Raw genomic sequence first — 27,711 nt, 5'->3', positions numbered from 1 at the left:
TTGCTCCTGATACAGTGCCCTGTTCACGCCTCTTCTGGGTGTACATTTCCAAAATATAAGATAAAAACCAAATAAAATAAAGCCTACCTACAGCAACAGTGTTTTGTGTTGCGTAGGCTCCTAGGATGTAAGTCATGGGCCCCACCTGCTCGCCTGCTCCCTAAAATATCACTGGTTTGCTCCTTTCTATATATAAGGTGCTGACATTCTGCATGGACTGGTTGCAGGGCAACATGTGCAAATGGCTTTAGATACCTATTAGGTCCATAAATTACTATATAGCATATTGTTGTTTAGTCGTTTAGTTGTGTCCGCCTCTTTGTGACCCCCTGGACCAGAGCACGCCAGGCCCTCCTGTCTTCCACTGCCTCCCACAGTTTGGTCAAACTCATGCTGGTAGCTTCGAGAACACTGTCCAACCATCTCGTCCTCTGTCGTCCCCTTCTCCTTGGGCCCTCCATCTTTCCCAACATCAGGGTCTTTTCCAGTGAGCACTCAGGGCTGATTTCCTTCAGAATGGAGAGGTTTGATCTTCTTGCTGTCCATGGGACTCTCATGGGACTCCTCTAGCACCATAATTCAAAAGCATCCATTCTTCGGCAATCAGACTTCTTTATGGTCCAGCTCTCACTTCCATACATCACTACTAGGAAAACCATGGCTTTAACTATAAGGACCTTTGTTGGCAAGGTGATGTCTCTGCTTTTTAGGATGCTGTCTAGGTTTGTCATTGCTTTTCTCCCAAGAAGCAGGCGTCTTTTAATTTCGTGACTGCTGTCACCATCTGCAGTATATATGCAACACAAAAAAACAGCGGCAATAATTAGTTGTTGACAAAGGACAGCTGGACATATAAAGGGCCCCATTACCTTCAGCATCTTAGGGCCCTCATCAAACCGAAATCCAGCCCTGAGCCTCTTGTGGCTGGAAGCCATTGAGAGCCCTCTCCTCCTCCACAAATTTGTCTAATCCTCTCTTAAAGCCATCCAAGTTGGTGGTCATCACCGCCTCCTGTGGCAGGGAGTTCCACAGTTTAACAATGTGTTGAGTGAAGAAAGACTTCCATTGATCTGCCCTGAATCTCCCAGCTTCATTCAATGTCTTTGAGTTAAAGAATTTCCATGCGAGATGATTTCAAGGCCCGGGGCTGCCAAGCGCTCCAGCTTTCGGAGGCCATTTGCCAGGGTGGGGGACACAGCCCTATGTCAGCAAGCTTAGCTGCCGGCTCTGATTGATTGGAAAGCAATTGACTCATTGATCGGGACATCTCTTGCTCGCTTCCTCTCTGTTCTGGGATGTCCGTGTCTCTCTCTCTGTCTTCAGGGAACCTTCTGGAGGTGGGGGTGGGGGGTGGGCAGAAGGGAGCCCTTCCGATAAACGCAGCTGAGTTTGCCTCTGCTGCCGCTGGGGGAGGAGGGGGCTGATTTAATTCACTATATTGACTCCCTGCAAAATAGGTGCAATGTGGTGGCCACGTTCCATGGGGATAACCCCACAGAAGAGCCTTGTCTTCAGCGCCAAGAGGGCTACAGAACATGCGCAGAGGGACTCGGCCCCACTTTCAATGCACGTGAAATGACCCCCATCACTAGCCATCCTGTACCCTTTTAAACTGTGACTCTTTTTGGGGGGGGGGTTATTGGGTTGTTGTTTTCATTCTGATTATATGTTTTGAACTGCCCTGAGACCTCCGAGTATTAGACGGTATATAAACTCAATAAATATTAATAATAATAATCAGGGCTAGCAGTCATTGGTAGCCTTTCTCCACCATCAGTTTGTCTAATTGCTGCTAACTATCAGTACAATGTGGAAGCAGTTTAGTTGCGTGATTCTCTTGCCCCACATGCGCCCACTTGGCTGCATCCATCGGCCGCACTGGCAGCGTTGCAGGTACCACCTAAGACCCTCCCCACCTTTGCAATATCTTGATCGCTGAATGCGGCAGCACCTGTCCTTTGGAACTCCCTGCCTATTGATATCAGGCCTTCACTGTACTCATTTCAGTGCCTGCAAAAAAAGATTTTTGTTTAGAACAGCCTGCTCAGACATGTAGAATGTGGATGCGTGTTTTGATCCATTTTTAGTTTATTGATGGTTTTATTCTTTGAACGCTTCAATGATTTTTTTTTTTTACTGATACAGCGGTACCTTGGTTTTTGAACGTCTCCGTAGACAAACATTTTGGTTTTCGAATGCTGTAAACCCGGAAGTAAATGCTTTGGTTTTCAAACACTTTTCGGAAGTCAAACATGCCTCGCGGCTTCCCTATTGAGTTTTCCATTTTGAGGCTTCCCTATTGAGTTTTCGGTTTCCGAACGTTTTGGAACTCGAAAGGTCTTCCGTAACGGATTACATTCGAAAACCAAGGTACCACTGTCATGTTATTGTTTAGTTCTCTCTGTAAACCGCTTTGTGGTTCTTTTTTTAAAAAAAAACAACACACACACAAGTTTGTTTATAAAATGTATGAAACAAATAAACAATAAATAGATGGACCGCAGTGGCTGTAGGCTGCCTGCCCGAGTCAGAGGCATCAGGCCTCTGGAGAGGAGTTGCCGGGGGCTAACACACTCCTGGCATTTTTGAGGGGGTGGGGGAACCACTGTAGGAATCAGGAATGCTGAATAGAGCAATCTTTGGTCTGACCCAGCCAGACTCCCCTTACGTACCCCCCCCCCAAAGAATTGGACAAGGAGCTCTCCCCCAATGGTTATCAGCCATAATAGTTTGAAGAGACAGCCGCATTGCAGGGAGTTGGAACCTGGGCCGTCTTAACCATTGGCACTAGGGGTGCATGGCACCCGGGCGCCTGGCTCTCAGGGGCACCAGGCTGAGAGTCCGGGGCCGAGCGTTGGAGTCCGGGGAAGAGGCGCCTACTGCCGAGCGGAGTAGAGCCTGTTGAAGCGCCGTGGGCAGCTTTTCCCCGGACTCCAACACTGGCCCCCGAATGCATGCCAAGCCACCGCTCGGCTGTCGGCTCTTGCCGCAGCTGCATGGCAGCTGTTTCGGTTGCACGCTCCACGCCTGGAGGGTCGTGTAACATTGTGGGTGCTGCGTGACGCATCCTGTTTTGTGCGCCTTTGCTGCCTTTTCCGCTGTTGGCGCACGCTCCCAACACTGCCCAACGTGGGGTGCCAGCGCAGAATGACTTATGCTTAAGACGGCCCTGTTTGGAACTTCTACAATTCTGTGAAGCTGAGCTCTACCTCTCTTTTAAATCAGAACCAGTGAAGGTGGTGAAGGTCCTGTGTGAGTGCCTGGAGGCGGTTAGAGGATGGATGGCGGCTAACAGATTGAGGTTGAATCCTAACAAGACAGAAGTACTGTTTTTGGGGGACAGGAGGCGGGCGGGTGTGGAGGACTCCCTGGTCCTGAATGGGGTAACTGTGCCCCTGAAGGACCAGGTGCGCAGCCTGGGAGTCATTCTGGATTCACCGCTGTCCATGGAGGCGCAGGTCAATTCTGTGTCCAGCTCCACCTGGTATGCAGGATGAGACCCTCCCTGCCCGCAGACTGTCTCACCAGAGTGGTGCATGCTCTGGTTATCTCCCACTTGGACTACTGCAATGTGCTCTACGTAGGGCTACCTTTGAAGGTGACCCGGAAACTACAACTAATGCGGCAGCTAGACTGGTGACTGGGAGTGGCCGCCGAGACCACATAACACCGGTCTTGAAAGACCTACATTGACTCCCAGTAGGTTTCCGAGCACAATTCAAAGTGTTGGTGCTGACATTCAACAGCCTTGGTCCAGTAGACCTGAAGGAGCGTCTCCACCCCCGTCGTTCTGCCCGGACACTGAGGTCCAGCGCCAAGGGTCTTCTGCCAGTTCCCTCGCTACAAGAAGCCAAGTTACAGGGAACCAGGCAGAGGGCCTTCTCGGTAGTGGCACCCGCCCTGTGGAACGCCCTCCCACCAGATGTCAAAGAGAAAAACAACTACCAAACTTTTAGAAGACATCTGAAGGCAGCCCTGTTTAGGGAAGCTTTTAATGTTTAATAGGTTATTGTATTTTAGTGTTCTGTTGGAAGGCGCCCAGAGTGGCTGGGGAAGCCCAGCCAGATGAGCGGGGTATAAATAATAAATTATTATTATTATTCCAAGTTCAAGGCCCGTTGTGTCAGGCCGAGGAGTCTCCTCCATTGGGCGCTGACCACCGTTGGAGGCAGCGATCTGGGCTAGGCCAATCTGGGTTTGGCTGGGGGAGATGCAGACCCCCTGCGTGACCCCTAGAGCAGCAGGTCTCCCTTAACCGTTCTGGTGTGTGTTTCGCACCCTGCAGGGAAATTCAAGCTGCTTGAGCAGGACAGGGATGTCAGGGAGCCTGTGCAGTACTTCAACAGCGTGGAAGAGGTGGCCAGCATCTTCCCGGACAGGGTCTTCGTCATGGAGGCCATCACCTTCAGCGTCAAGGTCAGTGGCGCTTCAAGGGGACCAGGGGGTGGGTGGGGAGATCTCGGCTCAGGGTTCAAGTGCAAAAGGGATGGAAGGGCAGCCATTTCCACTTTGAGAGGGAGTCAGGTCTCCCCACCTTGACTTGAAATCCCGCCTCTTCGCTGCGGCTTCTTTCTGCTCACCTGGCAAAGAGCTGAGCCGTGTTGGGGATCCTTCCTGCCCCATAATAAGTTGGGGAAAGCACCGCAAAACCTGAGCTGCTGGATTGCAGAATTCTAAAATTGGAAGGGCCCCCCGAGGGTCATCTAGTCCAACCCCCTGCAATGCAGCAATTGTAGCTGCAGGATCCTTGACAGATGACCATCCAGCCTCTGCTTCCCACTGTCTAACAGCTCTCACTGTCAGAAGGTTCTTCCTGATGTTTAGTTGCAATCTCCCTTCTTCTACCTTGAAGCCATGGGTTCGAGTCTTACCCCCCAGAGCAGGAGAAAACAAGCCTGTTCCCTCTTCCACATGACAACCCTTGAGATATTTGAAGATGGCTGTCCTATCTCATCTCAATCTCCTCTTTTCCAAGCTAAACATACCCAGTTCCTTCAACCGTTCCTCATCAGGCTTGGTTTCCAGAACCTTAATCATCTTGGTTGCCCTAATCTGCACACCTTCCAGCTTGTCCACATCCTTCTTAAATTGTGGTGCCCAGAACTGGACACAGTATTCCAGGTGTGGTCTGACCCAGGCAGAATTGAGTGGGACTGTTTCTTCCCTTGATCTGGACACTAGACTTCTGTGGATGCAGCCTAGAAGAGCATCAGGTTTTTTTGGTTAGGCTTGTGGTCCACCAAGACCCCTAGATCCTTTTCACATGTGCTACTGGCAAGCAAGGGATGCGGGTGGCGCTGTGGCCTAAACCACAGAGCCTAGGGCTTGCTGATCAGAAGGTCGGCGGTTCGAATCCCCGCGACGGGGTGAGCTCCCGTTCCTCGGTCCCTGCTCCTGCCAATCTAGCAGTTCGAAAGCACGTCAAAGTGCAAGTAGATAAATAGGTACCACTCCGGCGGGAAGGTAAACGCTGTTTCCGTGAGCTGCTCTGGTTCGCCAGAAGCAGCTTAGTCCTGCTGGCCACATGACCCGGAAGCTGTACGCCGGCTCCCTCGGCCAATAAAGCGAGATGAGCGCCGCAACCCCAGAGTCGGCCACGACTGGACCTAATGGCCAGGGGTCCCTTTACCTTTACCTTACTGGCAAGCAAAGTTTTCCCCTGTTCTATATTTGTGCCCCTTCTTCTTCCATCTCCTGGCTGACCCTCTTCTTCCTCCCAGGTGGTCTCGGGGGAGTTCAGCGAGGACAGCGAGGTGTACAACTTCACTCTGCACGCTGGGGACGAGCTGACGCTCATGGGCCAGGCTGAGATCCTGTGTGCGAAAGCCGCCAAGGAGAAGTCACGCTTTAACACGTTGCTGCGGAAGCTGGGCAAGGCGGGTGTCGCTGGTGGTGGCACTGCGGCTGGCGGCGGGGGCAGCGGTGGTGCCAGCGGCGGCGGGGGCAGCCGCCCACTGAAGGGCAAGATGCCCTGCCTGATCTGCATGAACCACCGCACCAACGAGAGCCTCAGTTTGCCCTTCCAGTGCAAGGGGCGCTTCAGCACCCGCTCCCCGCTGGAGCTTCAGATGCAGGAGGGCGAGCACACCATCCGCAGCATCATCGAGAAGGTGCGGCTGCCCGTCAACGTGACGGTGCCCACCCGGCCCCCGCGCAACCCCTACGACCTCCACGCCATCCGCGAGGGCCACTGCTACAAGCTGCTCAGCATCATCTCCAAGACGGTGGTCCTCTGCTGCATCCTGCGTAGGGACGCCGTGGCGCCCTTCCACTTCCTCCTGCTGACGGACATGCCCCGCTTCCTCCTCCCCGAGGGGGCGCTGTGGGGCGGAGGGGATGCCCGCCTGGAGAAGCTCCTCCGCGAGAGCGCCGCCCTCTGCCAGGAGTGCTTCGACCCCAACGAATACTCCAAGGCGGTGCGCGAGGCCAAGGCGGACCTGGCGGAGGAGTGTGCCAGTCCCCGGCGCGTCCGCCTCTGCCTCCAGGGCTATGCCCGCGATGAACTGGCACATTCCTTCCAGCGGCTCTCGCTCTGCCTCTATAGCACCTCCGGGGGCACCCGCCAGGACCCCGCCTCCGGGGGGAGGAGCCAGAGGGCGCTCCTCCCTTCCCGCCAGGACCACCACGAGGCCCTCTTCCCAGACGCCCCGGACTCCGAGCGGGAGTACACGACCCCCGACTGGACCGAGCCGGCCTTCCGGGCTCCGGAACTGCCCTACGAGGAGCTGTGGACCAACCAGAACCGCGGGAGCTACGCCGAGCCCAGCGGAAAGCCGGCCGGCTTGGAGAGTGCCAACCCGGGCCAGAGAGACCTCATCTCCTTCGCCGGACTCGCCTCGCCCCTGGGGTCCCCGCCGCCGTGCCACCAGGGCCTGCTGGGGGAGGAGCCTGCGGGAGATGCTCCGCCCCCGGTCCCGCCCAAGTCTGAAGCGGTGAGGGACGCCTCAGGCGACCGGGAAAGGGGATGTGGAGGAGCTTGATTGGATCGGTTTGGGGACACAGGCGCGGGGGGCGTTCACGACCCGCAGGGACGTATCCGGAATACAGTGGACGCTTGGGTCCCAAACGTGATCCGTACGGGATGCACGTTCGCAACTTGCAGCCTTCACAACCCGCATCGCCACATCTGTGCACACGCAGGTTGCGATTCAGCGCTTCTGCGCATACGCAAAGCACGATTTTAGTGGTTCTGCGCATGCACGAGCGCCAAAACCCAGGAGTAACCTGTTCCGGTGCTTCTGGGCTTGGCGCAGTGTGCAACCTGAAAACGCACAACCTGAAGCGTCTGTAACCCGAGGTATGACTGTACTGCATTCGGAAGGCGTGTCCAGGCGGAATTCGGCAAAATGTCTGGGAAAATCCAGACGTGTGGCAACCCATGTCGACAGTGTTGTTTTTGCTTATCTCTCTTAAAAATAGCTCAAAAACATCATATTATTATTATTATTATTATTATTATTATTATTACTATTATTATTATTATCAGTGATTTTTGTGTCTGGATTTTCACTTTTTGAAATATGGCAACCCTAAACAAACCAAGAAAGGGGAGCAGTTCAGAAGTTCATAGAATCCTAGAATCATAGAGTTGGAAGAGACCACAAGGGCCATCGAGTCCAACCCCCTGCCAAGCAGGAAACAAGCAGCTGCCTGCTCCGTGTGGTTGTGGCGCCTTTTTGAGATTGACGGATTTGAGGTCTGCCTGCAAAAGTGTTAGGCTGTAAGATTTTGGGTTGGGGCAGCTCTGGAGTCTCCCCCCCCCCCCCAGCTGTCCTGCTGAGCTTTGCTTATGGCTAGCATTGGGGTTTTTGACTAGAGAAGGTTCCATACCTGGAGAGTCAAGTTTTAGGATGAAATGACAGATTGCACAGAATTTGGCTCCCTGCGGTGAAAATGGCCCAGCCCCTTCCCCTGGCTGGCTGGTTCCCTGTCTCCCATCCCTGGCTGCTACTGGTCCAGGATCTTACCAGTTGTGTGGAAAACCCAGAGAGGGGTTTTGCTTACCTGCACTTCAGTTCAGCATGTAAGATTGGGTTTTTGCAAGGCAGAGATGCAGAACAACCAGAAATCCTCTTGGATTTGGGGGAATTAATCAGGACACGATATGATCGGGCAAAGGGGTGGGTGACCCCTGAGTTTCCCTCCCAAGGCAAATGCAGAGGGGGGCTTTTAGGGGTGAATGGCTGGATGTGTATTTAATCAGTTCCCCCCCAAACTGAGCTCCGACAGTGACAGTAAACCCAGCCGGAGGGTGTGTTTGTGTGGAGACTTGCAGAGGAGAACTGACTCCATCTGCTAAGCCTCTTCTGCAAATGCCCCTTTCTGCCCACCCAGCCGCCACTGGCATTCATCTTTGGGGGCATGCCTCTTTCTTAAAGTTGCCCCCCTATTGGGGCTCTTGTTGTGCCCCCATTTAAAGGTGTGTGTTCTGCCCTTCGGATCGCTCTGGTCTTGGCTTCCAGCTGCCTATCACCACTGCAGAAAGCAGATGAATCTCTCTCTCCCCCTCTCCATCTTTTCCAGGTGAGGGAGGAGTGCCGCCTTCTCGTCGCGCCGCCAGTGCCACCCCGGGGTGGCCATGCGCCGGCCGCTTCCAGCCCTCCGGTGCCTCTGCGTTTCCCGAAGCTCCAGGGAGCTGCTTCTCCCAGCTCCAGCCTCTCCTACTACTCGCCTGGATTGCATGATGGGTAAGTTGCTTCCCAAGGGGGGGGGGCTGAGGACCCTGGGGTTTTCCCCTCCCTCCCAGAGAGCTGGCTGGGGCTTCTCAGTTGAAGCCATGTGAGAGCTCCATGCTCCAGAGTGCTCTTATTCTCCGTCTTCCTGCCTTCGTGTAACATTTTGGCACAAAGGAACGCCTGGTTATGAACCCAACAAGGCCTTGAACCAGCCCCCTGCCAGAGGTTCTAGACTACAATGCCCATGAGCACCATAGCTGTCAACATTTCCCATTTTTTTAAGGGAAATTCCCTTATTCCGAATAGGATTCCTCGCAAAAAAAGGAAAAAGTTGACAGCTATGATGAACACCAGCTGACATGGCCAGTGCTCAGGGATGCTGGGAGTTGTAGTCAAAAAAAAGCTCTAATGCTATTTTTGGCTGAATCAACAGAAGTCTTGTGTCCAGATCAAGGGAAGGAATAATCCCACTTTATTCTGTCTTGGTCAGACAGAATTGTTGTTGTTTAGTTGTTTAGTCGTGTCTGACTCTTCGTGACCCCCTGGACCAGAGCACGCCAGGCACTCCTGTCTTCCACTGCCTCCCGCAGTTTGGTCAAACTCATGCTGGTAGCTTCGAGAACACTGTCCAACCACCTCGTCCTCTGTCATCCCCTTCTCCTTGTGCCCTCCATCTTTCCCAACATCAGGGTCTTTTCCAGGGAGTCTTCTCTTCTCATGAGGTGGCCAAAGTCTTGGAGCCTCAGTTTCAGGATCTGTCCTTCCAGTGAGCACTCAGGGCTGATTTCCTTCAGAATGGATAGGTGTGATCTTCTTGCAGTCCATGGGACTCTCAAGAGTCTCCTCCAGCACCAGAATTCAAAAGCATCCATTCTTCGGCCATCAGCCTTCTTGATGGTCCAGCTCTCACTTCCATACATCACTACGGGGAAAACCATAGCTTTTACTATACGGACTTTTGTTGGCAAGGTGATGTCTCTACTTTTTAAGATGCTGTCTAGGTTTGTCATTGCTCTAACTAGGTTAGCGGGTGGCAAATATCTGGAAACCATGAATTCCTTATAGTGAATTTAGTGGTTCTGGAGGAACTCCAAGGTGAGCCTCAAATTTTAGCAGCGCCCTGAAGAATGCCAAAATTCAGCATGTGTGCTTTGTTGCCTCTCACAGTCTGTTCTAAGTAATCCTTGTAGCGTCCCTGGAGGTGCCCCTGAGGCTCTGCCCCCAGTGTGACCGAACAGTATAAGACGTGAATAACAATAAATTCAGAATTCAAGAAACAATTTAGGGGGAAGATCCATCCAATAAACATTAGATGATCACCAGGGTGAGCTGGCTAAGTTAGTCCTTGGCACAAAAGCGCCCCCACGTGGCCACAGACTTGGTCTCCTGAGAGGTTTCTCTGCCAGAAACTTGCCATGAAGTTAGCTTTTGGAGGTGCAAAAATCCCGGTGCTAAAAATATTGCTGCAGAATTTGGAAAGACGCTGGACTTCTCCTGTCTGGATGTTGGGAAATTGTGCTGGCTTTCAAGCTTTGCAAAAAAGGGAAACAGCAGCAGGTGACCCTGGAAGAATTCCTGAGACCTTTAGTCCTGTAAGTGAGCCTGTCTATCCTGCCGGGCCTTTAAGACATGGCGTAGCCAGGAATTATTTTTTTTGGGGGGGTGCCAAGACTTTTGTTAGCAGAACTGACATGATTGGTCAGTTAGTTAAGTATTTCTATTGTTTTACTTGATGAGGGAAGCATGCTTTAAGAGTCTCGGTTCTGGCTGCCTGCCCATAGAATCATAGACTCCTGGGATTGTACCATTGGAAGGGTCTCCCAAAGGTCATCTAGTCCAACCCCCAGAAATTCAGGAATCTCAGCTCAAGCATCCCTGACAGATGGCCCTCCAACCTCTGCTAGAAAACCTCCAAGGAAGGAGAGTCCACAACCTCCCAATGGGGACCAATCCACTATCCAACTGTTCTTACTGTCGGAAAGTTCTTTTTTTTAACATAATTTTTATTGAGTTTTCCCTATTTCATTACACAAATCCATAACTTAAAGCATTGCTCAAACAAAGCATCGACCTCCTTCCCTGCCTCTTTCTGACTTCCAAACATATTTTACAAATTCTTCGCATTGCTATAGCCACTTCTTTACCTTATAACTTCTTTTGACATTCACCTCCTTATATGTAAATCAGCTCCTTGTTTTCACATTACCAAACATTTCAACTCAAACCTACAAACGTTTTCAAATGTTTACAGTTTTCTTTCATATAAAATATAAGTTTCCTCCAGTCCTTTTGAAACGGTTTGTCACACCGATTCCGGATCTTCCCCGTCAGCTTTGCCAACTCCATGTATTCAACCATCTTTATCTGCCAATCTTCCAACATAGAAAGTTCCTGCTGCTTCCATTTCTGGGCCAGAAGTATCCTTGCAGCCGTTGTGGCGTGCATAAAAAAAAAATACATTTAAAAAAAAAAAATTCCTCACCAATTAACCCCAGCAAAAATGCCTCTGGATTTTTTTTACTAAAATTTTACTTAAATACCTTTTCCAGTTCATTATATATAATATCCCAGAAGGCTTTCACCTTAGTACAAGTCCACCACATATGGCGGAAATTCCCCTCCTTCTCCTTGCATTTCCAAAACTTTATCTTGATTCCTATACATTTTGGCAAGTTTACTCGGTGTAACGTACCAGCGATACTGCTGGGCCCATAACCTGCTGAGATATAATGGCGCCCGGCACGTTTCTCCCTGTGCCGATGGACGCCTGTGCTGATAGGTAAAACTTACCAGATACATCATCTTCATTAATTCGCTTTAAGTGCCACACGGAAAGTTCATTTGCTTCCAGGTTCCAAGTAATTATGGGGGAAAACACAGGAGGTGAGTGTCTGGAGGCAGTTGGAGGATGGATGGCGGCTAATGGTTTGAGGTTGAATCCTGACAAGACAGAAGTACTGTTTTTGGGGGACAGGGGGCGGGCTGGTGTGGAGGACTCCCTGGTCCTGAATGGGGTAACTGTGCCCCTGAAGGACCAGGTGCGCAGCCTGGGAGTCATTCTGGACTCACAGCTGTCCATGGAGGCACAGGTCAATTCTGTGTCCAGGGCAGCTGTCTACCAGCTCCATCTGGTACCCAGGCTGAGACCCTACCTGCCCGCAGACTGTCTTGCCAGAGTGGTGCATGCTCTGGTTATCTCCTGCTTGGACTACTGTAATGTGCTCTACGTTGGGCTACCTTTGAAGGTGACCCGGAAACTACAACTAATCCAGAATGCGGCAGCCAGACTGGTAACTGGGAGCAGCCGCTGAGACCACATAACACCGGTCTTGAAAGACCTACATTGGCTCCCAGTATGTTTCCAAGCACAATTCAAAGTGTTGGTGCTGAGCTTGAAAGCCCGAAACGGCCTCAGCCCAGTATACCTGAAGGAACATCTCCACCTCCATCATTCTGCCCAGACACTGAGGTCCAGCACTGAGGGCCTTCTGGCAGTTCCCTGTCTGCGAGAAGCCAAGTTACAGGGAACCAGGCAGAGGGCCTTCTTGGTGGCGGCGCCCACCCTGTGGAACGCCCTCCCACCAGCTGTCAAAGAGAAGAACAACTACCAGACTTTTAGAAGACATCTGAAGGCAGCCCTTTTTAGGGAAGCTTTTAATGTTTAATAGGTTATTGTATTTTAGTGTTTTGTTGGAAGCCGCCCAGAGTGGCTGGGGAAACCCAGCCAGATGGGCGGGGTATAAATATATTATTATTATTATTATTATTATTATTATTATTATTATTATTATTAAAAAAACAAGTCTTGTGGCTTCCTGTGCCTTCTGCAAAGGGCACTCCTGACTGGCTAACTTTTTGGAATGAGTAGGTAAAGGCAGCCTAGAACACTGGCATAGTGTGGGGGTTGCTGGGGGGCTCTGGGTGCAGAATCTTGGGAGGGGGGCGCAAAGCAGGCACCCTCTGACCCCTGCAGAGATCCCTTTGCCCTGCCTGGCTCTGGCGCCGGAGGCGTGGTGTCCGTGAGTTTGCTCTGCCTCTTACTTCTACACTCCCTTCTCCTCTCCTCCCCTCTCCCAGGTCAAGGCCGCAGAGTGGCAGCTGCTCCCCGTCTCCCGACTCCTACTCCTTGTACTGCTACCCTTGCACCTGGGGAGACTGCAAAGTGGGCGAGTCCTCCGGCCGGCCGCTGGCCAGCCCCCCGGCCCAGCCTCAAGCCCAGGGCTCCTCGTGGTCGGATCCGTGGCCGTACAGCGACCTGAGCGTGGCCACGGGGAGGCCCACCCCGCTGCTGGCGGGCGGCGACGCCAGCGCCCTCAAGAGCTACCGCAGCTGCCCTCGCCTGAAGCCTCCCCAGGGGCCTCAGAAACGCTTTGCCCCCTTTGGGGCGCTCAACCCTTTCTCCAATCCGGCCTCCTCCGAGTGGCTGGAGCCCCTCGAGTGGCAGAAGACCTCTTCCCCCGAGACCTTTGAACCCTTCGAGGGCACCGCTGCTTCCTCCTCCTCCTCCCCGGAGGGCGAGCCCCGCTACAGCCCCGTGCCCCCACCACGCCCTGCCAAGCAGGCCTTTGAGCCCCCCGAGCACGCCGCCCTCCGGACGCCCCTGCCGCCCTCCGTCACCCGTGGTGCGGAATTGGGCACCGCCACCCGCCTCTACCTGGCCCCAGGGGTCATCGAGGTGCCCCCCGCCCGGCTCAGCGGGGACGGCTCTCCCTGGCAGCCCCCAGCCGACTTGTCCGCCCTGTCTCTGGAAGAGGTCTCTCGCTGCCTGCGTTTCATCGGGCTCTCGGAGGACGTGGTGAGCTTCTTTGCGCGGGAGCGCATTGACGGCAGCATCTTCGTGCAGCTGACCGAGGAGATCTTGAGCGAGGACTTCCGACTCACCAAACTCCAGGTCAAGAAGATCATGCAGTTCATCAAGGGCTGGCGCCCCAAGATCTAGAACTGGGTGGGGTGGGAGGAGGAGTCTGGGACGGCCGCAGGGGCTGGACCTGCAGGCGAAGGGGGTTGCTTTGCCTGGCAATGTGGGGAGAGGCCTCTGGATCTGTCGCAAGAGGGCAGTGGTGCTGGGGCACTTTGCGAGCAGGTCTTCCCCACCCCCAAGAGCGCTGGTGGGCAGAGAGTAGCAAGGGCATGAACGGAGGGAGGGCTGGATGGGTGAGCCTGAAGCATAAACCCAGTGGAAAAGGAAGGAGCCAGGAGGTTAAACGGTGGAACTCACTGCTGCAGGATGGCTTTCAAAGAGGATTAGACAAATCCAGGGAGGAGAAGGCAATTGATGTGAGGGCCCTGCCTTGCCCCCATGCTTAAGAGGCAGCAATGCTTCTGAATGCAAGTTGCTGGGAGCCACAGGCGGGAAGAGGGCTTGTGTTCGAATCCTGCGTGTGGGGTTCCCATGAGGGCATCTGGCTGGCCACTGGGAGAACAGGTTGCTGGACTGACTGGGCCATCGGCCTGATCCGGCAGGCTCTTCTGTTGATGAGGAAGGGTCTGAAGGAGACCTACGGGTGTTTTGGGGGACTCTGCCTGCCCTGGCTCAGCGCTAGCGCATTGGCCATTCCTGCATGTGGTGTCCGGTTGTCCAGTGCGGAGGAAAAGAAAGCAGTGCAAAAGTGGGCTGGGAGGAGAGTCGTGATGCGACCCCCATTTCTCACCCAGAGCTCCACCCTCATTTGGACCAAGGGAAGCCCCTCTGAGCTGCACAGCTCCCATTTTTATTCCAGCAAACAGGCCCCTCTTAGATCTGTCTCATTGCTGTGGGGCCACCAGTTTGAAAGATGAGGCAGACGGGAGCCAGGGAGCTTTTCTGCGCATGGGAAACCGAGGCAGCCGGCGACTGTGGTGCTGGCCCCCTCCCCAAGTGAGGGGTCTTGTGGGAGGCAGTGCTTTAGGTCTACAGCGCGAGGGGCCTGCCCTCCGGCATCCGCTGCCCCACGGAGCCAGAGCCTCTCCACCCCAGCTGGTATAGCGGTGGGAGCCTCTTGTGGTTCGTCTAGGGCCCCTGTCATCGTTATTTATGAAATTAGCACACCACCCTTCAGCAAGAGACCACAGGGCAGTATATAGCCTAGAACACTTAATACGTAATAGTAAAAAAAAAGAGCAATACCTTCCCACAACTGAAAAGACCATAGATTTAACAGCGAGGAGAGGGGGAATGTTTTTGCCTGGCACCTAAAGATCTGGAGTGAAAGCACCAGGCGAGCTTCCCTGGGGAGAGCAGTCCTGATGGGGAGCCACTGCAGAAAAGGCCCCGTTCCTGTGCTGCTGCTCTCCGGACAGTTCTAGCGGAGGAGGAACACAAAGAAGGGCCTCAGAGGACGATCGCTTTTTCCTACAGCTTTTTCCGAGTATTCCATTTTGGAATGCAGGCAAGGTGAGCACTTACCTGCCTGAATGCAATGTATGGGGGAATCTTGCTGCCTATGGAAGAGCAGCAAGCTTAGAAAGTTCCTGTCTTGAAAGAGGTGCCTTTGCTTGACGTTTGATGGGGGATTCAGCAAAACCTGCCCTCGTGGATTTGGCTGCATTGCACGGAACACTGAAGCTGCCCCTCTCGTGCCTTCACCACACAGCCACTGCCCCCCCCCCCACCTTTTAAAGCATGTCTCCATTGCTGTGAGGTCTAGAAGCTTAAAGAAAGTATGAGTGGCAAATTCTCAGCTACAAACTCTACGCTTGGGCAGTGCGACTGCAGATGCACGCAGTTCAAGAATTCCTCAGCAACTCCTTCATTTGCCCACGGAGAGGTTTGGGGGTATTTGCTGCCTGTGTCAATTTATTTTCTCCTATACCAAGAAAAAAGCACACCAAGAACTCTCTGGCCAGTATAAGTTTCAGTAGTGGGAGTGGTCCCTACTCACAAATCAAACGTAGAAAACAACAGGATATATTTATACAAATTCTTCAAACTTACACGATCCCTTAAAAATTAGGTAAGGAACCAAATGTTGTATAATACTGTTTTATGACTGTTTTATAATTCATGATAATTTAGAATTGAAATGTACTTTCATGTAATGTTTGATACTTCCAGCTGATGAAGGAGAATACATCGAAACAGGGCCCTGTCCTGCTTTCTGATCCATAATTGACTTCTGCTCAGTGACTGAAACTAAGACCTTCACGTCAAATCTATGGACTAGCATGAACTTATCTCTACTCATAAACTCTTATCTCTAATTCTGTAACGAATTTTTGTTTTATACATATCCTTATGAGTTTGAGTTTGTAATCTCTGTTTGAGTTTGTAATCCTTGTCAGAATACATACTTTTGAACGGATTAGTTTTTGTTACAATTGACAACTCCCACTTTTGAAACTTATACTGGCCAGAGTTCTGGGTGTGCTTTCTTCTTGGTATATTTAATAACAAGAACTCCAGCTTATTTAATGTTAATTTATTTGCTCCTGGCACGAGGCAGCCAGAGTCCAGCATGCCCCTCCCTGGGAAGGGGGCAGCTCACTAATGGCACTTTAGCACAACCTGTGGGCAGCTGGGTCGTCTTCATCCCAAGCGCCTCTTGTGAGCTGGTATGTTTCACTAATCCAGCCCTGCAGTTCAGCTCTGCTGCCTCCCAGCAGACACTCTCCGCATCACTCCCCCAACAGTGCCGTGACTTATTCCTGTAACATTTTAGTAGAGGACAGCAGAACGCTCGTCTTCGTTTCGACTTTAGCCACTGCCCTAGTCAAATAAATCAGTTTATTTAAAAAACCATGTCGTGACCAGGATGTGATTGTTTAATCAGATTGCTTTAGAATACCGGGTGCAGCACCAGCTATATTTGCAAGGGTTGGGGAGGGGTGTGAAGGAGAAACGGGGACTGGCAGTGGGGCAGCCCAGGTACAGTCCCTGCCAGGGGCATAGTGTGGGGGGTGTCAGGGGGGCTGCACAATTTTTGAGGGGGCGCAAACCAGGTGCCAAGGCAGTATGGCTCCTCTCCATCCACAAAGGGCCATGTCGGGTGGCCAGTCTCCCCCATGAAGGTGGGCAGGCGGGTCAGCACGTCGTCGTCCCCCCTGCTCTGGTAGGAATGGCTTTGCCCTGGCACCATTGGCAGTGGGCGCCGGGCTGGAGCCTCCCTGGTACATGTGTGACCCCCCCTGCCTGTCCCGGGGCACTGGCAATCAACGCTACACCACTGGTCCCCGCCGGCAGGATCTGCATCGGATGTGGGGGGCAGAGACCTCCTGGAGAGCTGCCGCAAGGGGGAGTCCACAGTGCGAAGCTGAACAGAGCAGGGGGAGAGCGTTGATAGAGGCGGCACCTCGAACACACACCCTGATGGCAAAGGCTTCTGAATTCACCCCTGGCCATTTAAGCCTTGGCAGCTGGAGATCTGCAGGAGCCCAAAGGCAGCTGGAGGCTGGCAGAAGTGGATGGGGCCCCATAGCGGTGGGAAAACAGGACGCAGCTGCCTGGCCAGCGTGGTGACCCTAGGTGGGGAGGAACCCTATCAGCTGGGTAAGGAGCCACAGCAACCATCTTGCCATAGCCCCCCCCCCCCAATTGCCATTATGATGTGTTGTAGCCAAGCGGGGGGGGGGGGGTCGAGGGAGAAAGGGCAGCCATCCACACCCTCCCCGCAAGAGCACAGCGCAATTCGCACTTGGATCGGCTTTGTCTACCCCCCTGGTTCCCAAGTACTGCAGACCTCCTGTTTTTCAAAAGCCAAGACATGAACCCCCTTGCTTTTGAAAATATTGATATATCTATGGCAGTTTTTGTTAGACCTGATGAAGAGGTTATATTTTCTGAGAATCCTCTGGAAAAATAATCTCTCAAAGGACCTGTTGATGGCATTTTACCATTGCACTGTGGAGAGTGTATTAACTTATGGTCTCTGTGTGTGTGGTTTGGGAGCTGCACGGTCAGGGGAAAAACAACGCTGTCCAGGGTTGTAAAGACTACAGAGAGAATAACTGGGTGCACTCTTCCCACCCTGGATCAAACCTATGCTTCCAGGTGCCATAAGAAAGCTGCAGAGATAGCGCAGGATAGTACGCACCCCGGAAATGATCTCTTTCGGCTTCTGCCTCCTAGAAGAAGGTCTAGGGTTATAAAGACCAGGACTAGCCGCCTGAGAAACGGTTTCTACCAAATGCAATTCTGGTTTTAAATGAAGTACAGTGGTGCCCCGCAAGACGAATGCCTCGCAAGACGGAAAACCCGCTAGACGAAAGGGTTTTCCATTTTTGAGTTGCTTCGCAGGACGAATTTCCCTATGGGCTTGCTTCGCAAGACGAAAATGTCTTGCGAGTCTTGAGATTTTTTTTCGCTCCCCCCCCCCTTTTTCTAAGCCGCTAATAGCCTTTTAGCAGCTAAGCCGCTAAGCCTTTAATAGCCGCTAAACCGCTAATAGCGCTAATCCGCTAAGCCGCTAATAGGGTTGCTTCGCAAGACGAAAAAACCGCTAGACGAAGACACTCGCGGAACGGATTAATTTCGTCTTGCGAGGCACCACTGTACAAGGAATCTCTATAGGAGTATACTGTATTTTAAAATGGGGTTTCAGAGTTTTTAGGGGTTTTAGAATGTCTTATGCAGATTTTTCAATTTCGTTGTTCTGTATGGGACAATGACAATAAAGATATCGTATCGTATCATAATGTGAATGGTGCCATGGACCCCCTGGGAGGCTTAGGCAGACCCCTTGGGGAACCCCTGGCGCTCCCCACTGAAGACGGCGTTCCTGCAGGGCAGGGGGGGTGGCCTAGATGACACTCTGGGTCACCCCCCCTCTAATTCCAGGGACGCTCACCAAATCAAAGCACTCTGGTCTAAAGGAGAAATTCGAAAAATTAGAATTATCGTGGAAAAGTTTCCTTATTTCCATAATCCAACTTGAAAGGTGAAAGTAATATACGAGATAGACTTGTGACATGCCAAGCGAGATATGCCAAGCCTTGATTTGTTATCATTGCGATGATCATGGCATACAGCTTATGAAAACCCCAAATTAACAATCTCAGAAAATTTGAATATTCAAGGAAATCAGCAAAACAAGGATTGCAAATCGAGCAAGATTGGGCCTCATAGAAGTAGAAGCATATCTCGCTTTGCATGTCATGAGTCGATCTGATATATTAGTTTCACCTTTGAAGTTGAATTACTGAAATAAATGAACTTTTCCATGATATTCTAATTTTTCAAGTTTCACCTGTATGCTGACGGGACTTCTCTGCAACTCGCCTCTAGAGGTGAAAATTCAGCCACAAAAAAATGACCAGAGCTCACCCACAGAACAAGACACTGGGGTTTTATTGTTAGGGGTTCTTTGGGTGTGGGTCACGACCGCAGGCCAGTCCTGGGCCCAGAATCAGCTGCTGTTGGCCCGAGACCCGAAGCCGGTGGCAGGCTTGGCGGGGCGCCAGGCTGAGGCCAGGCAGAGAAGACCCTGGATTAATCGGAGGCTGACCTTCGGCCTGACGAGGGGGTCGGAGCCGGGGTTGGGGAGACAGTGCCTGCGCGGCTAAGGCACTTGGAGGGTTAAGACCCACAACCCCCTGAGCTACAGGCGGGAGACTCTCCTGCAGGCCTCCTGCCTCCCCCCGCCTTTCCCGGGGGTCGGACGGACGGTGGCGCCAGAGGCACGTTCACTTGTGGAACTTCTTGCCGGAGTCCTTCGCGTGGTCCAGCAACAATTGGCAGGGCGTGAACTGGCTCCCGTAGACGTCCTCGTACTTCCTCATGCGGTCTACCAGCCGCTGGGCCCCGTAGTAGTCTGCGTACCGGAAGGGACCTGCAGTGAAAGATTGGGGGGGGGGGAATTAAGCAAGGTCTCCTGTGCCAGCGGGGACCCCCGCCGCCCGCAGAGGGCTCTCCCCGGAACTGCAAATGTCCTCGCAGAGCCAACGGCTGCAAAGTGCAAGACCTCCTCTCCCATAGGGGAACAGGGGAAGGGGGGCAGGAGAGACTCCCCATCTTGGTCACTGGAACCACTGGGCAACTAGACAGCCGGCCTCCCCCCCCCCCCAGTCTCTCCCCAGGGATCAAGGCATTTCCATGTGGCTGCTTCAAAAATCCTTCATGCCAGCAAAAAGGACTTATCAGGCAGCTGCCCTTTTTGGGAGACCCGTTTAGGGAAGCTTTTAATGTTTGATATTTTATCGACTTTTTAATATTCTGTTTTTTGAATTCTGGTGCTGGAGGAGACTCTTGAGAGTCCCATGGACTGCAAGGAGATCCAACCTCTCCATTCTTAAGGAAATCAGCCCTGAGTGCTCACTGGAAGGACAGATCGTGAAGCTGAGGCTCCAATACTTTGGCCGCCTCATGAGAAGAGAAGCCTCCCTGGAAAAGACCCTGATGTTGGGAAAGATGGAGGGCACAAGGAGAAGGGGATGACAGAGGACGAGAAGGTGGGACAGTGTTCTTGAAGCTACCAGTTTGACCAAACTGCGTGAGGCAGTGGAAGACAAGAGGGCCTGGCGTGCTCTGGTCCAGGGGGTCACGAAGAGTCGGACACGACTAAACAACAACAATATTCTGTTGGGAGCCATGCCCAGAGTGGCTGGGGGAACCCAGCCAGATGGATGGGCTATAAATAAATTATTATTATTATTGGGAGTGGGCAGAAGGCAACCTCTGCAGCCGACCCCAAGCTAGCAGCTGAGATAAGGCAACCCTGTTGGCGCCAAGGCTGCTGCTCTCAGGCCCTGGTCAAAGATATATTGACTCATTTTTGCAGCGCAGAGTTAACCTATGGAACTCCCTCCCACAGGAAGCTCTGGTGGCCACCAACCTGGATGGCTTTAAAAGAAGACTGGACAAATTCAAGGAGGAAGAAAGGGCTATTGATGGCCACTAGCCAGGAAGGCTGTTTTGGCTCCATGGTCAGAATCAGCAATGTTTCTTCATCAAAGCTGCATTCTTGCATTCAAATCCTCCTTGCTGGCGTCCCAGAATGGGCACCTGGTCAGCCACTGTGAGAACAGGATGAGGGACCAAATGGCCTGTTGTCCTGACCCAGCAGGCTCTTCTTAAGCCGGCCAGTTTTCCTCTGAATGGTAGACAGCCTAGCTGAGGACGAGGGAGCTATGACTGACGATACGCATTTAGCAGAAGCACGAAGGCGATCCTGGGCCTTCTTACCTCCCAGGCAGGGGGGGAAGCCCAGCCCGAACACAGCCCCGATGTCCCCCTCCACGGGGTTGCTGAGGATGCCTTCTTGCAGGGTCAGGACCGCCTCGTTCACAAACCTGGACACCAGACGCATCTGAATGTCTTCCTCCGAGGAGCTGGAGAGAGAGAGGGAGAGCAGAGACAGCCGTCAGTCGGGGGAGAAGCCAGGCAGAAGGTCCCCGGGAGGCAGATGTCAGTGTTTGAAAAAGAAAAGGTTCTGACCTCCTTTTTACTCCTCTGCCTAGTCCTCAGACCTTAGTTGGCACAGAAGAGCCTTTGAGAAAGAGTATTCTTGCAGAGTATTGCTGCTTTTATTCTTGCGTCTCCACCCCCATCGTTCTGCCGGACACTGAGGTCCAGTGCCGAGGGCCTTCTGGCGGTTCCCTCGCTGCGAGAAGCCAAGTTACAGGGAACCAGGCAGAGGGCCTTCTCAGTGGTGGCACCCGCCCTGTGGAACGCCCTCCCACCAGATGTCAAAGAGATAAACAACTACATAACTTTTAGAAGACATCTGAAGGCAGCCCTGTTTAGGGAAGCTTTTAATGTTTAATAGGTTATTGCATTTTAGTGTTCTGTTGGAAGCCACCCAGAGTGGCTGGGGAGGCCTTGCCAGATGGGTGGGATATAAATAATAAATTATTATTATTATTATTATTAAAAAGTCTTCTTCTCCAACCATGACCGACAGCTTTTACACAAACCCAAACACAACCAGCTTTCTACCATCCAACCAACCCAACCCAACCCAACCCAACCCTAACATTGACCACAGCATCTCCAGCTCAGGGAGCAGCCGAGGGGAAAGGCCACTGGGGAAGTCGTGGAGCACAGAGTGGCTGGATCAGCCAGGATTTCGAAGAGGGGCGCCGAGGGTCATCTAGTCCAACCCCCGGCAATGCAGGAATAAATGTCCAACTCCTGGTGGTTTAAACAAGGACAACCAAAGAGCTCTCCTCTCCCACCCCCAAATTCGTTTTCCAAAATGAAGGGTGGGGACCAGAAATGGATTTCTGTGTGAGAGGACTGTCAGACGGGCCTGGAAACAAAGACCCTGGGCTGAGCAGTGCCATTCTAGTCCTGAACCACGATACTGAATCCTACCCACTTCTGCACCTGGGTCCAGTTAGAGAACTCCGGGGAGGTAGAAGAAGAAGAGTTTGGATTTGATATCCCGCTTTCTCACTACCCGAAGGAGTCTCAAAGCGGCTCACATTCTCCTTTCCCTTCCTGCCCCACAACAAACACTCTGTGAGGTGAGTGGGGCTGAGAGACTTCAGAGAAGTGTGACTGGCCCAAGGTCACCCAGCAGCTGCATGTGGAGGAGCGGGGAAGCGAACCCGGTTCCCCAGATTACGAGTCCACCGCTCTTAACCACTACACCACACTGGCTCTAATCATTTAATCACACTCCAATCACTCTAATCACACTGGCATTTTAGTAAACTAAGGTTTTAGGTGACATCCACGTGCAGTGCAATCGCATCTCAGGCAGCGGTTCGGTCGCAAGGGTTTCGCACAGACACGGGAAAAGCGCATAACTGGATGCTCAGAACTGCCCCATGGCTTGTGGGTGAGGTGGAGCGCACTCCCGGATCTCAAGCCTTGAGCAAGCCTTGCCCATTAAGTAAAGCAGGCAGCTTAAAGGCTCTTTTTTGCACCAGGTAACCCCGAGGGGACCTGGCGCGAAGAAAGCTCTCAAGCTCTCCACCTTGCCTGGATTTAACTTGCACAGTCCCAACCAGTCTGCCTCTGACCGTGTATGGCTGAAATCGCGCATGTCAAACACACATGAAGATGTGACTGCACCGATTGGCTTTCTTCAAAGAAGTCTTCAAGTGATTTAGCACCAAGTAAATATATGTGTGTGGGTGGCGCTGTGGGTTAAACCACAGAGCCTAGGACTTGCCGATCAGAAGGTCGGCGGTTCGAATCCCTGCAACGGGGTGAGCTCCCTTTGCTCGGTCCCTGCTCCTGCCAACCTAGCCGTTCGAAAGCACACCAGCGCAAGCAGATAAATAGGTACTGCTCCAGCGGGAAGGTAAACGCGTTTCTGTGCACTGCTCTGGTTCGCCAGAAGCGGCTTAGTCTTGCTGGCCACATGACCTGGAAGCTGTATGCCAGCTCCCTCGGCCAGTAAAGCGAGATGAGCGCAGCAACCCCAGAGTCGGCCACGACTGGACCTAATGGTCAGGGGTCCCTTTACCTTTAAATATATATGTCTGGAAGACCTCCGATAGGACAGGGCGGGACTGGGAGAGGTGCCTTCTTGACCCAACAGTTTGGAGAGCTGCTGCCAGCCAGAATGGACAGAACTAGCCAAGACAGGCCGCTGCCCAACTCAGAATTAAGCCAGATGCGCCTGTTGGTTTGCAGTTGGGGAATGAGGGCAGACCAGCATCCTGGGCCTTCATTCCGCAGCTCTGGTCTCTTCCTCACTCAGGAAGGCCTTCCTTTCTTTGAACTTACACTTCCGGCTTGGCGGCCACTTTGAACCTCTCCAAGATTTCATCCATGCCGGTGTTGACGTTCCGGTTCTTCACACCTTCCTGGTAAAGGTAGAAGCCCTTTCCGGCTTTGCGGCCTGCGAAAGAAGTTGCACAGAGGTGTAAAGGGGCGGGGAGCGGTGGGGGACCCTCTGCTCCGGAATGGAAAGAAGGGAAACGGCTCAGAACCCCAATACCTCAAGGACCACCTCTTGCCATATGAATCTACCCAGACCCTGAGATCATCTTCTGAGGCCCTCCTTTGTGTGCCTCCTCCTCAAGGGGTTCGGAGGGTGGCAACACGAGAGCAGGGCCTTCTCTGCAGTGGCTCCCCATCTATGGAATGCTCTCCCCAGGGAAGTTCACCTGGCGCCTTCATTATACACCTTTGGGCGCCAGGCAAAAATGTTAATCAACATCCTATACCCTTTAAAAGGCGGCTTTTGGGGGTGTATTGGATTATTTTTATTTTTGATGTTATATATATGTGGTTTTTATTGTGAACTGCCCCGAGACCTCTGGGTATGGGGCGGTATACCAATTCAATAAATGAATGAATGAATGAAGAAGTGTGTGGCAGAGGAAGGAGGAGGTGAGAGCCTGGGGACCTCCTCCCACAGCCATTGATTCCAGGCTTGTTGGCAGAATTAAAGACTGAACCCAGAGACTGGGAGCCAGTTCAGAAGCTTTCGTGTTGTGTGTTCAAAATGCATCCCTGCTTCTTTGCTGTAAGTCGCTTTGAGGATGATTTGTTTTGGTGGAAAAGCGGCATACAAACAAAACGAATGAGTGAGGCAGTGACTAGCTCCCAAACACACCCACCGAGTGGAGATTTGAACCCGGGTCTCTCCCAGGTCCCGGTTCAACACCCTAATGGCCCTTTGCCGCTGTTAGGATATAGTTCCAGTCTACCTTAAAAGGGTACAGGCATGACTGTTGAGTGTCACATGCCTGTTTACTTCCAGCACAGGCTTGCTGGGAACTTCCACTGTACGTTGCTTTTGCTATACTGCTGCTTTGCTGGACACGAAGGCAAGCAGACATGTTTTTCCCTTTGTTCCTGAACTATGCTGAATAAATGCTGTAAATATGCTTGCACATTTCTCTGTCTGCCTCTTCTGCTGTGTGATGATTTACACACTCGGCTGACAGAGTGTGCACGGGTCTCTAAATGTATCTGAGGCTCGTGTCGCTGATTGATGCTGTTCCAAGGGAGACCGGCTGCCAGCCAGTGGCTGGAGCCAGCTGGGGGCCTGCCCGATGCCCCCGTCTTCCCGGCAGTATCCCAACAGCCGCTCGACGGTTGCCCAGTGTGGCGACTGGGTGAGACCGATGTGGTCACGACACCCAGGTGTCCAGGATTTGTTCTGCCCCGTTTGCCTGGAAGAAGTTTGTCCCCCAAATGGAAGCAAGGAGGGTGTGTTGGTTCCTTGCCTGCTGTCGATATGCAAGTTTCCAGAAAGAGGCCGTCGCTCAGACACTCACCCAGAAAGCCCTTGTCCACCATGGCCTTCATCAGCTCCACGTTGCCCCCTTTGAAGCGCTCGCCAAAGGCCTTGCCCAGGTCCTCTGCCACGTGCGTGGCCACGTCAACGCCCACCTCGTCAATCAGTGTGGCAGCTCCCACGGGGAAGCCAAAGCCAGTGGACATGGCGTCCACCTTCTTGGCGTCGTTGCCTTCCTGCGCGGGAGAGAGAGGTGGGTCAGCGGCGGGTGGAAAGCAGGGGGCGCTTGGGGAGGCACTGCTGCCGGTGACAGGGCGGAGGGGTGGGGGAACGACCGGGGAAGGGCGAGAGGAGGGCCAGGAAGGGCCCGTGCCATAAGGACAAAAGAGGAGTTTGCAGCTGGATCAGGCCAGGGGCCCATCTAGTCCGGGAGCCTATTCCCACACTGGCCAACCTGCCGTCCCAGAGGGAAACCTGTCCTTAACCTTCAACATCATTGGATGTCTGTGATGTCTAGTCTTATGAGAGAGGGAGATATAATAATCATAAAATAAAAATTTATTATTTATACCCCGCCCATCTGGCTGGGCTTCCCCAGCCACTCTGGGCGGCTTCCAACACAATATGAAAATAAAGTAATGCATCAAACATTAAAAGCTTCCCTAAACAGGGCTGCCTTCAGATGTCTTCTAAAAGTTTGGTGTTTATTTTTCTCTTCGACATCTGGTGGGAGGGCGTTCCACAGGGCGGGTGCCACCACCGAGAAGGCCCTCTGCCTGGTTCCCTGTAGCTTGGCTTCTCGCAGTGAGGGAACCGCCAGAAGGCCCTCAGCACTGGACCTCAAGTGTCCGGGCTGAACGAAAGATGAACCTTTCTGCATCCACTTTCTCCATGTCAGGCATAAGTTTGTCCCGTGAACCGCCCTGAGATCTTGTGACGAGGGGCGGTCTGTAAATCTAATAAATAATAACAAAAAAACCTCCTATTGTTTCGCCTCTCATTTGCCTTTCCTCTCAACCACAAAGTTGGCGGCCGTCCCTAACTCCTGTGGAAGTGAGTTCCACAGGTTAACTAGAATCGTTTAACCGCTTCATCCACCAAAGACACCTCACAGGCCCACAGGGCCAAGTGGGGGCTCTCCGGGAGGGGCCTCCTCTGCCTGGATTCAGAGCTTCTCGGGGCAGTGAAGGCTGGGGGCAGAGGAATGGGCCAAGGAAACCAAAATTTGAAAAACATCTTCATGTATGCGACAACGGCCGTGAGAGTTCTGGTAGCACAAGGATGGAAGACTGAAGAAACCCCAACTAAAGAATCATGGCAAGAAAAATTGATGGACTATGCAGAACTGGCAAAACTGACATATAACCTACGGGACAAGGGTAACTGTGACTTTAAGGATGAATGGGAACCTCTCACAAAGTATTTGAAGAGGCAACAAAGCGAACTGGACTCCTTGGCTGGTTTTGAATAAACATTCACAAACCTTTTATTGATAATAATCAGCTAAATAGTTTGAGGATCTATACAACTTTGTAACATGCAGAAAACAGCAGTCTCAGAGAAACCAAAGACTGGAACTGAGGGAAGTCGGGGGGTTGGGGTGGGTGGGTTTTGTGTGGGAGGGGGGAGGGAGGAAAAATGGGGGGAAAACAAAGATGATATGTTTTTGGATAATGTGTCTTGTTATAATTTTGAATAAAAAAGAAAAAAGGAAACCAAACGCAACAGCCCCAGCGGCTGTGCTGATCCCACCTGCTTGCAAGTCTCGAAGTACAGAGGCTCCCCCCCCCCATCCACCATATCTCCCCAAGAGCACCATTAGGAAGATGCTCCAGAAACCCCACCCTTGGCAACCGACACCCACCTGGAGGACTCGGACGATTTCGGCCAACATGGGTGCGAGACACCTGGTTGTGTAGAAGCCCGGGCCGTCCTGTAGGGGGGAAGAAGGAAGATGAAGCCAGGAAGGGTTGTAGCTCGGGGGGGGGGGGGCTTCCGAGAAGAAAGCGCCAGGCCCAATCCCCAGGTGCCCTGCCTGAAAGCCCAGTCAGTGCCAGTCAGTGTAGATGGATGGAGCTAGATGGAGCAATGCTGATGGCCAAGTCTGCCAAGGAGGGCAGGGCAGCAGAGACTCTGCCCACCCGCAGGACACTAGTCTTGCTAGATGCAGAACCATCTGCTCCCGACACATGGGGGGATGGGGACTGTCAGCTATTGACAGTGGCAATCAATATTAACAATAAAAGAATTATCTTAAACACATTTGTTATTCAGCTTTGTTGCAGGGATTTATGTATAGGGTTTTTTTTTGGGGGGGGGTTGCCCCTCCAGCAGATCTCATGCACATGCAGCCCACTACCAAAACCAGCACAATCACTTTTGTGACTTTTGTGATTTATCCCCACAAAACACTTCATCACAGTTTCTTCCTATCTATTCAAAGGGCCTCTGCTGCACGATACCAAATGTAAGAATTCACTGATAAATGTATCTATGTACTGGCTCACAGGGAAAACTTCAGAAATTCCTATAGACATGTGAGCTCAGCTACTCAGCAGCCCCTCTGCCTGCGGGATAATTCCTGGCATCCGGATACCTGAGTGCCAGACAGGTAGCCGTTCCAGAAATAAGGGTGTGAAGAACTTGGCTGGGAAACAGGGAAATGTAAATATCTCTTTTGTTCCACTTGATGGGTGTTTGGTGGAGGGCAAGAGGAACCATGGGGCAGGGTCCAGGATGCTCAGATTACTGCCACCAGACCTCCCCTTTCATGATGTAACCGTGATGTACGAGTGGTGTAGTTTGGGGGCGGTGTAACATGGGGATTATAGGGACGCGGGTGGCGCTGTGGGTTAAACCACAGAGCCTAGGACTTGCTGATCAGAAGGTTGATGCACAATATATTCTTCAACACATTTCCATTCCTTTCTTAATTTTTGTTTTTGTTGCAATCTGATTGATGCTGTCATCTTGGCTAGTTCAAT

General features: G+C 52.3%; 2 protein-coding genes across 3 annotated transcripts in view; one reads left to right on the top strand and one right to left on the bottom strand.

Moving 5' to 3' along the window:
• Positions 1-15,974, top strand: part of GAREM2 (GRB2 associated regulator of MAPK1 subtype 2) — a 29,230-nt gene extending 13,256 nt beyond the window's left edge. For both annotated transcript variants that reach the window (XM_081000917.1, XM_081000918.1), the window contains exons 3-6: positions 4,286-4,416; positions 5,721-6,932; positions 8,524-8,687; positions 12,753-15,974. In XM_081000917.1, coding sequence (XP_080857043.1) covers positions 4,286-4,416; positions 5,721-6,932; positions 8,524-8,687; positions 12,753-13,614 — 2,369 coding nt within the window. In that variant the 3' untranslated portion in view covers positions 13,615-15,974. The remainder of the gene's footprint in view (positions 1-4,285; positions 4,417-5,720; positions 6,933-8,523; positions 8,688-12,752) is intronic.
• A 2,943-nt stretch (positions 15,975-18,917) lies between these two features.
• Positions 18,918-27,711, bottom strand: part of HADHA (hydroxyacyl-CoA dehydrogenase trifunctional multienzyme complex subunit alpha) — a 37,533-nt gene continuing 28,739 nt past the window's right edge. The window contains exons 16-20 of the mRNA XM_081000949.1: positions 26,592-26,660; positions 24,768-24,963; positions 23,266-23,380; positions 20,770-20,915; positions 18,918-19,417 (exon numbers count right to left, since the gene is read on the bottom strand). Coding sequence (XP_080857075.1) covers positions 19,272-19,417; positions 20,770-20,915; positions 23,266-23,380; positions 24,768-24,963; positions 26,592-26,660 — 672 coding nt within the window. The 3' untranslated portion in view covers positions 18,918-19,271. The remainder of the gene's footprint in view (positions 19,418-20,769; positions 20,916-23,265; positions 23,381-24,767; positions 24,964-26,591; positions 26,661-27,711) is intronic.

The sequence above is a fragment of the Podarcis pityusensis genome, assembly GCF_964106645.2.
Source record: "Podarcis pityusensis genome assembly, chromosome: 3".
Classification (NCBI taxonomy): domain Eukaryota; kingdom Metazoa; phylum Chordata; class Lepidosauria; order Squamata; family Lacertidae; genus Podarcis; species Podarcis pityusensis.
The sequence above is the reverse complement of the archived record's forward strand: the minus strand, read 5'-3'. Positions and strand labels throughout refer to the sequence as shown.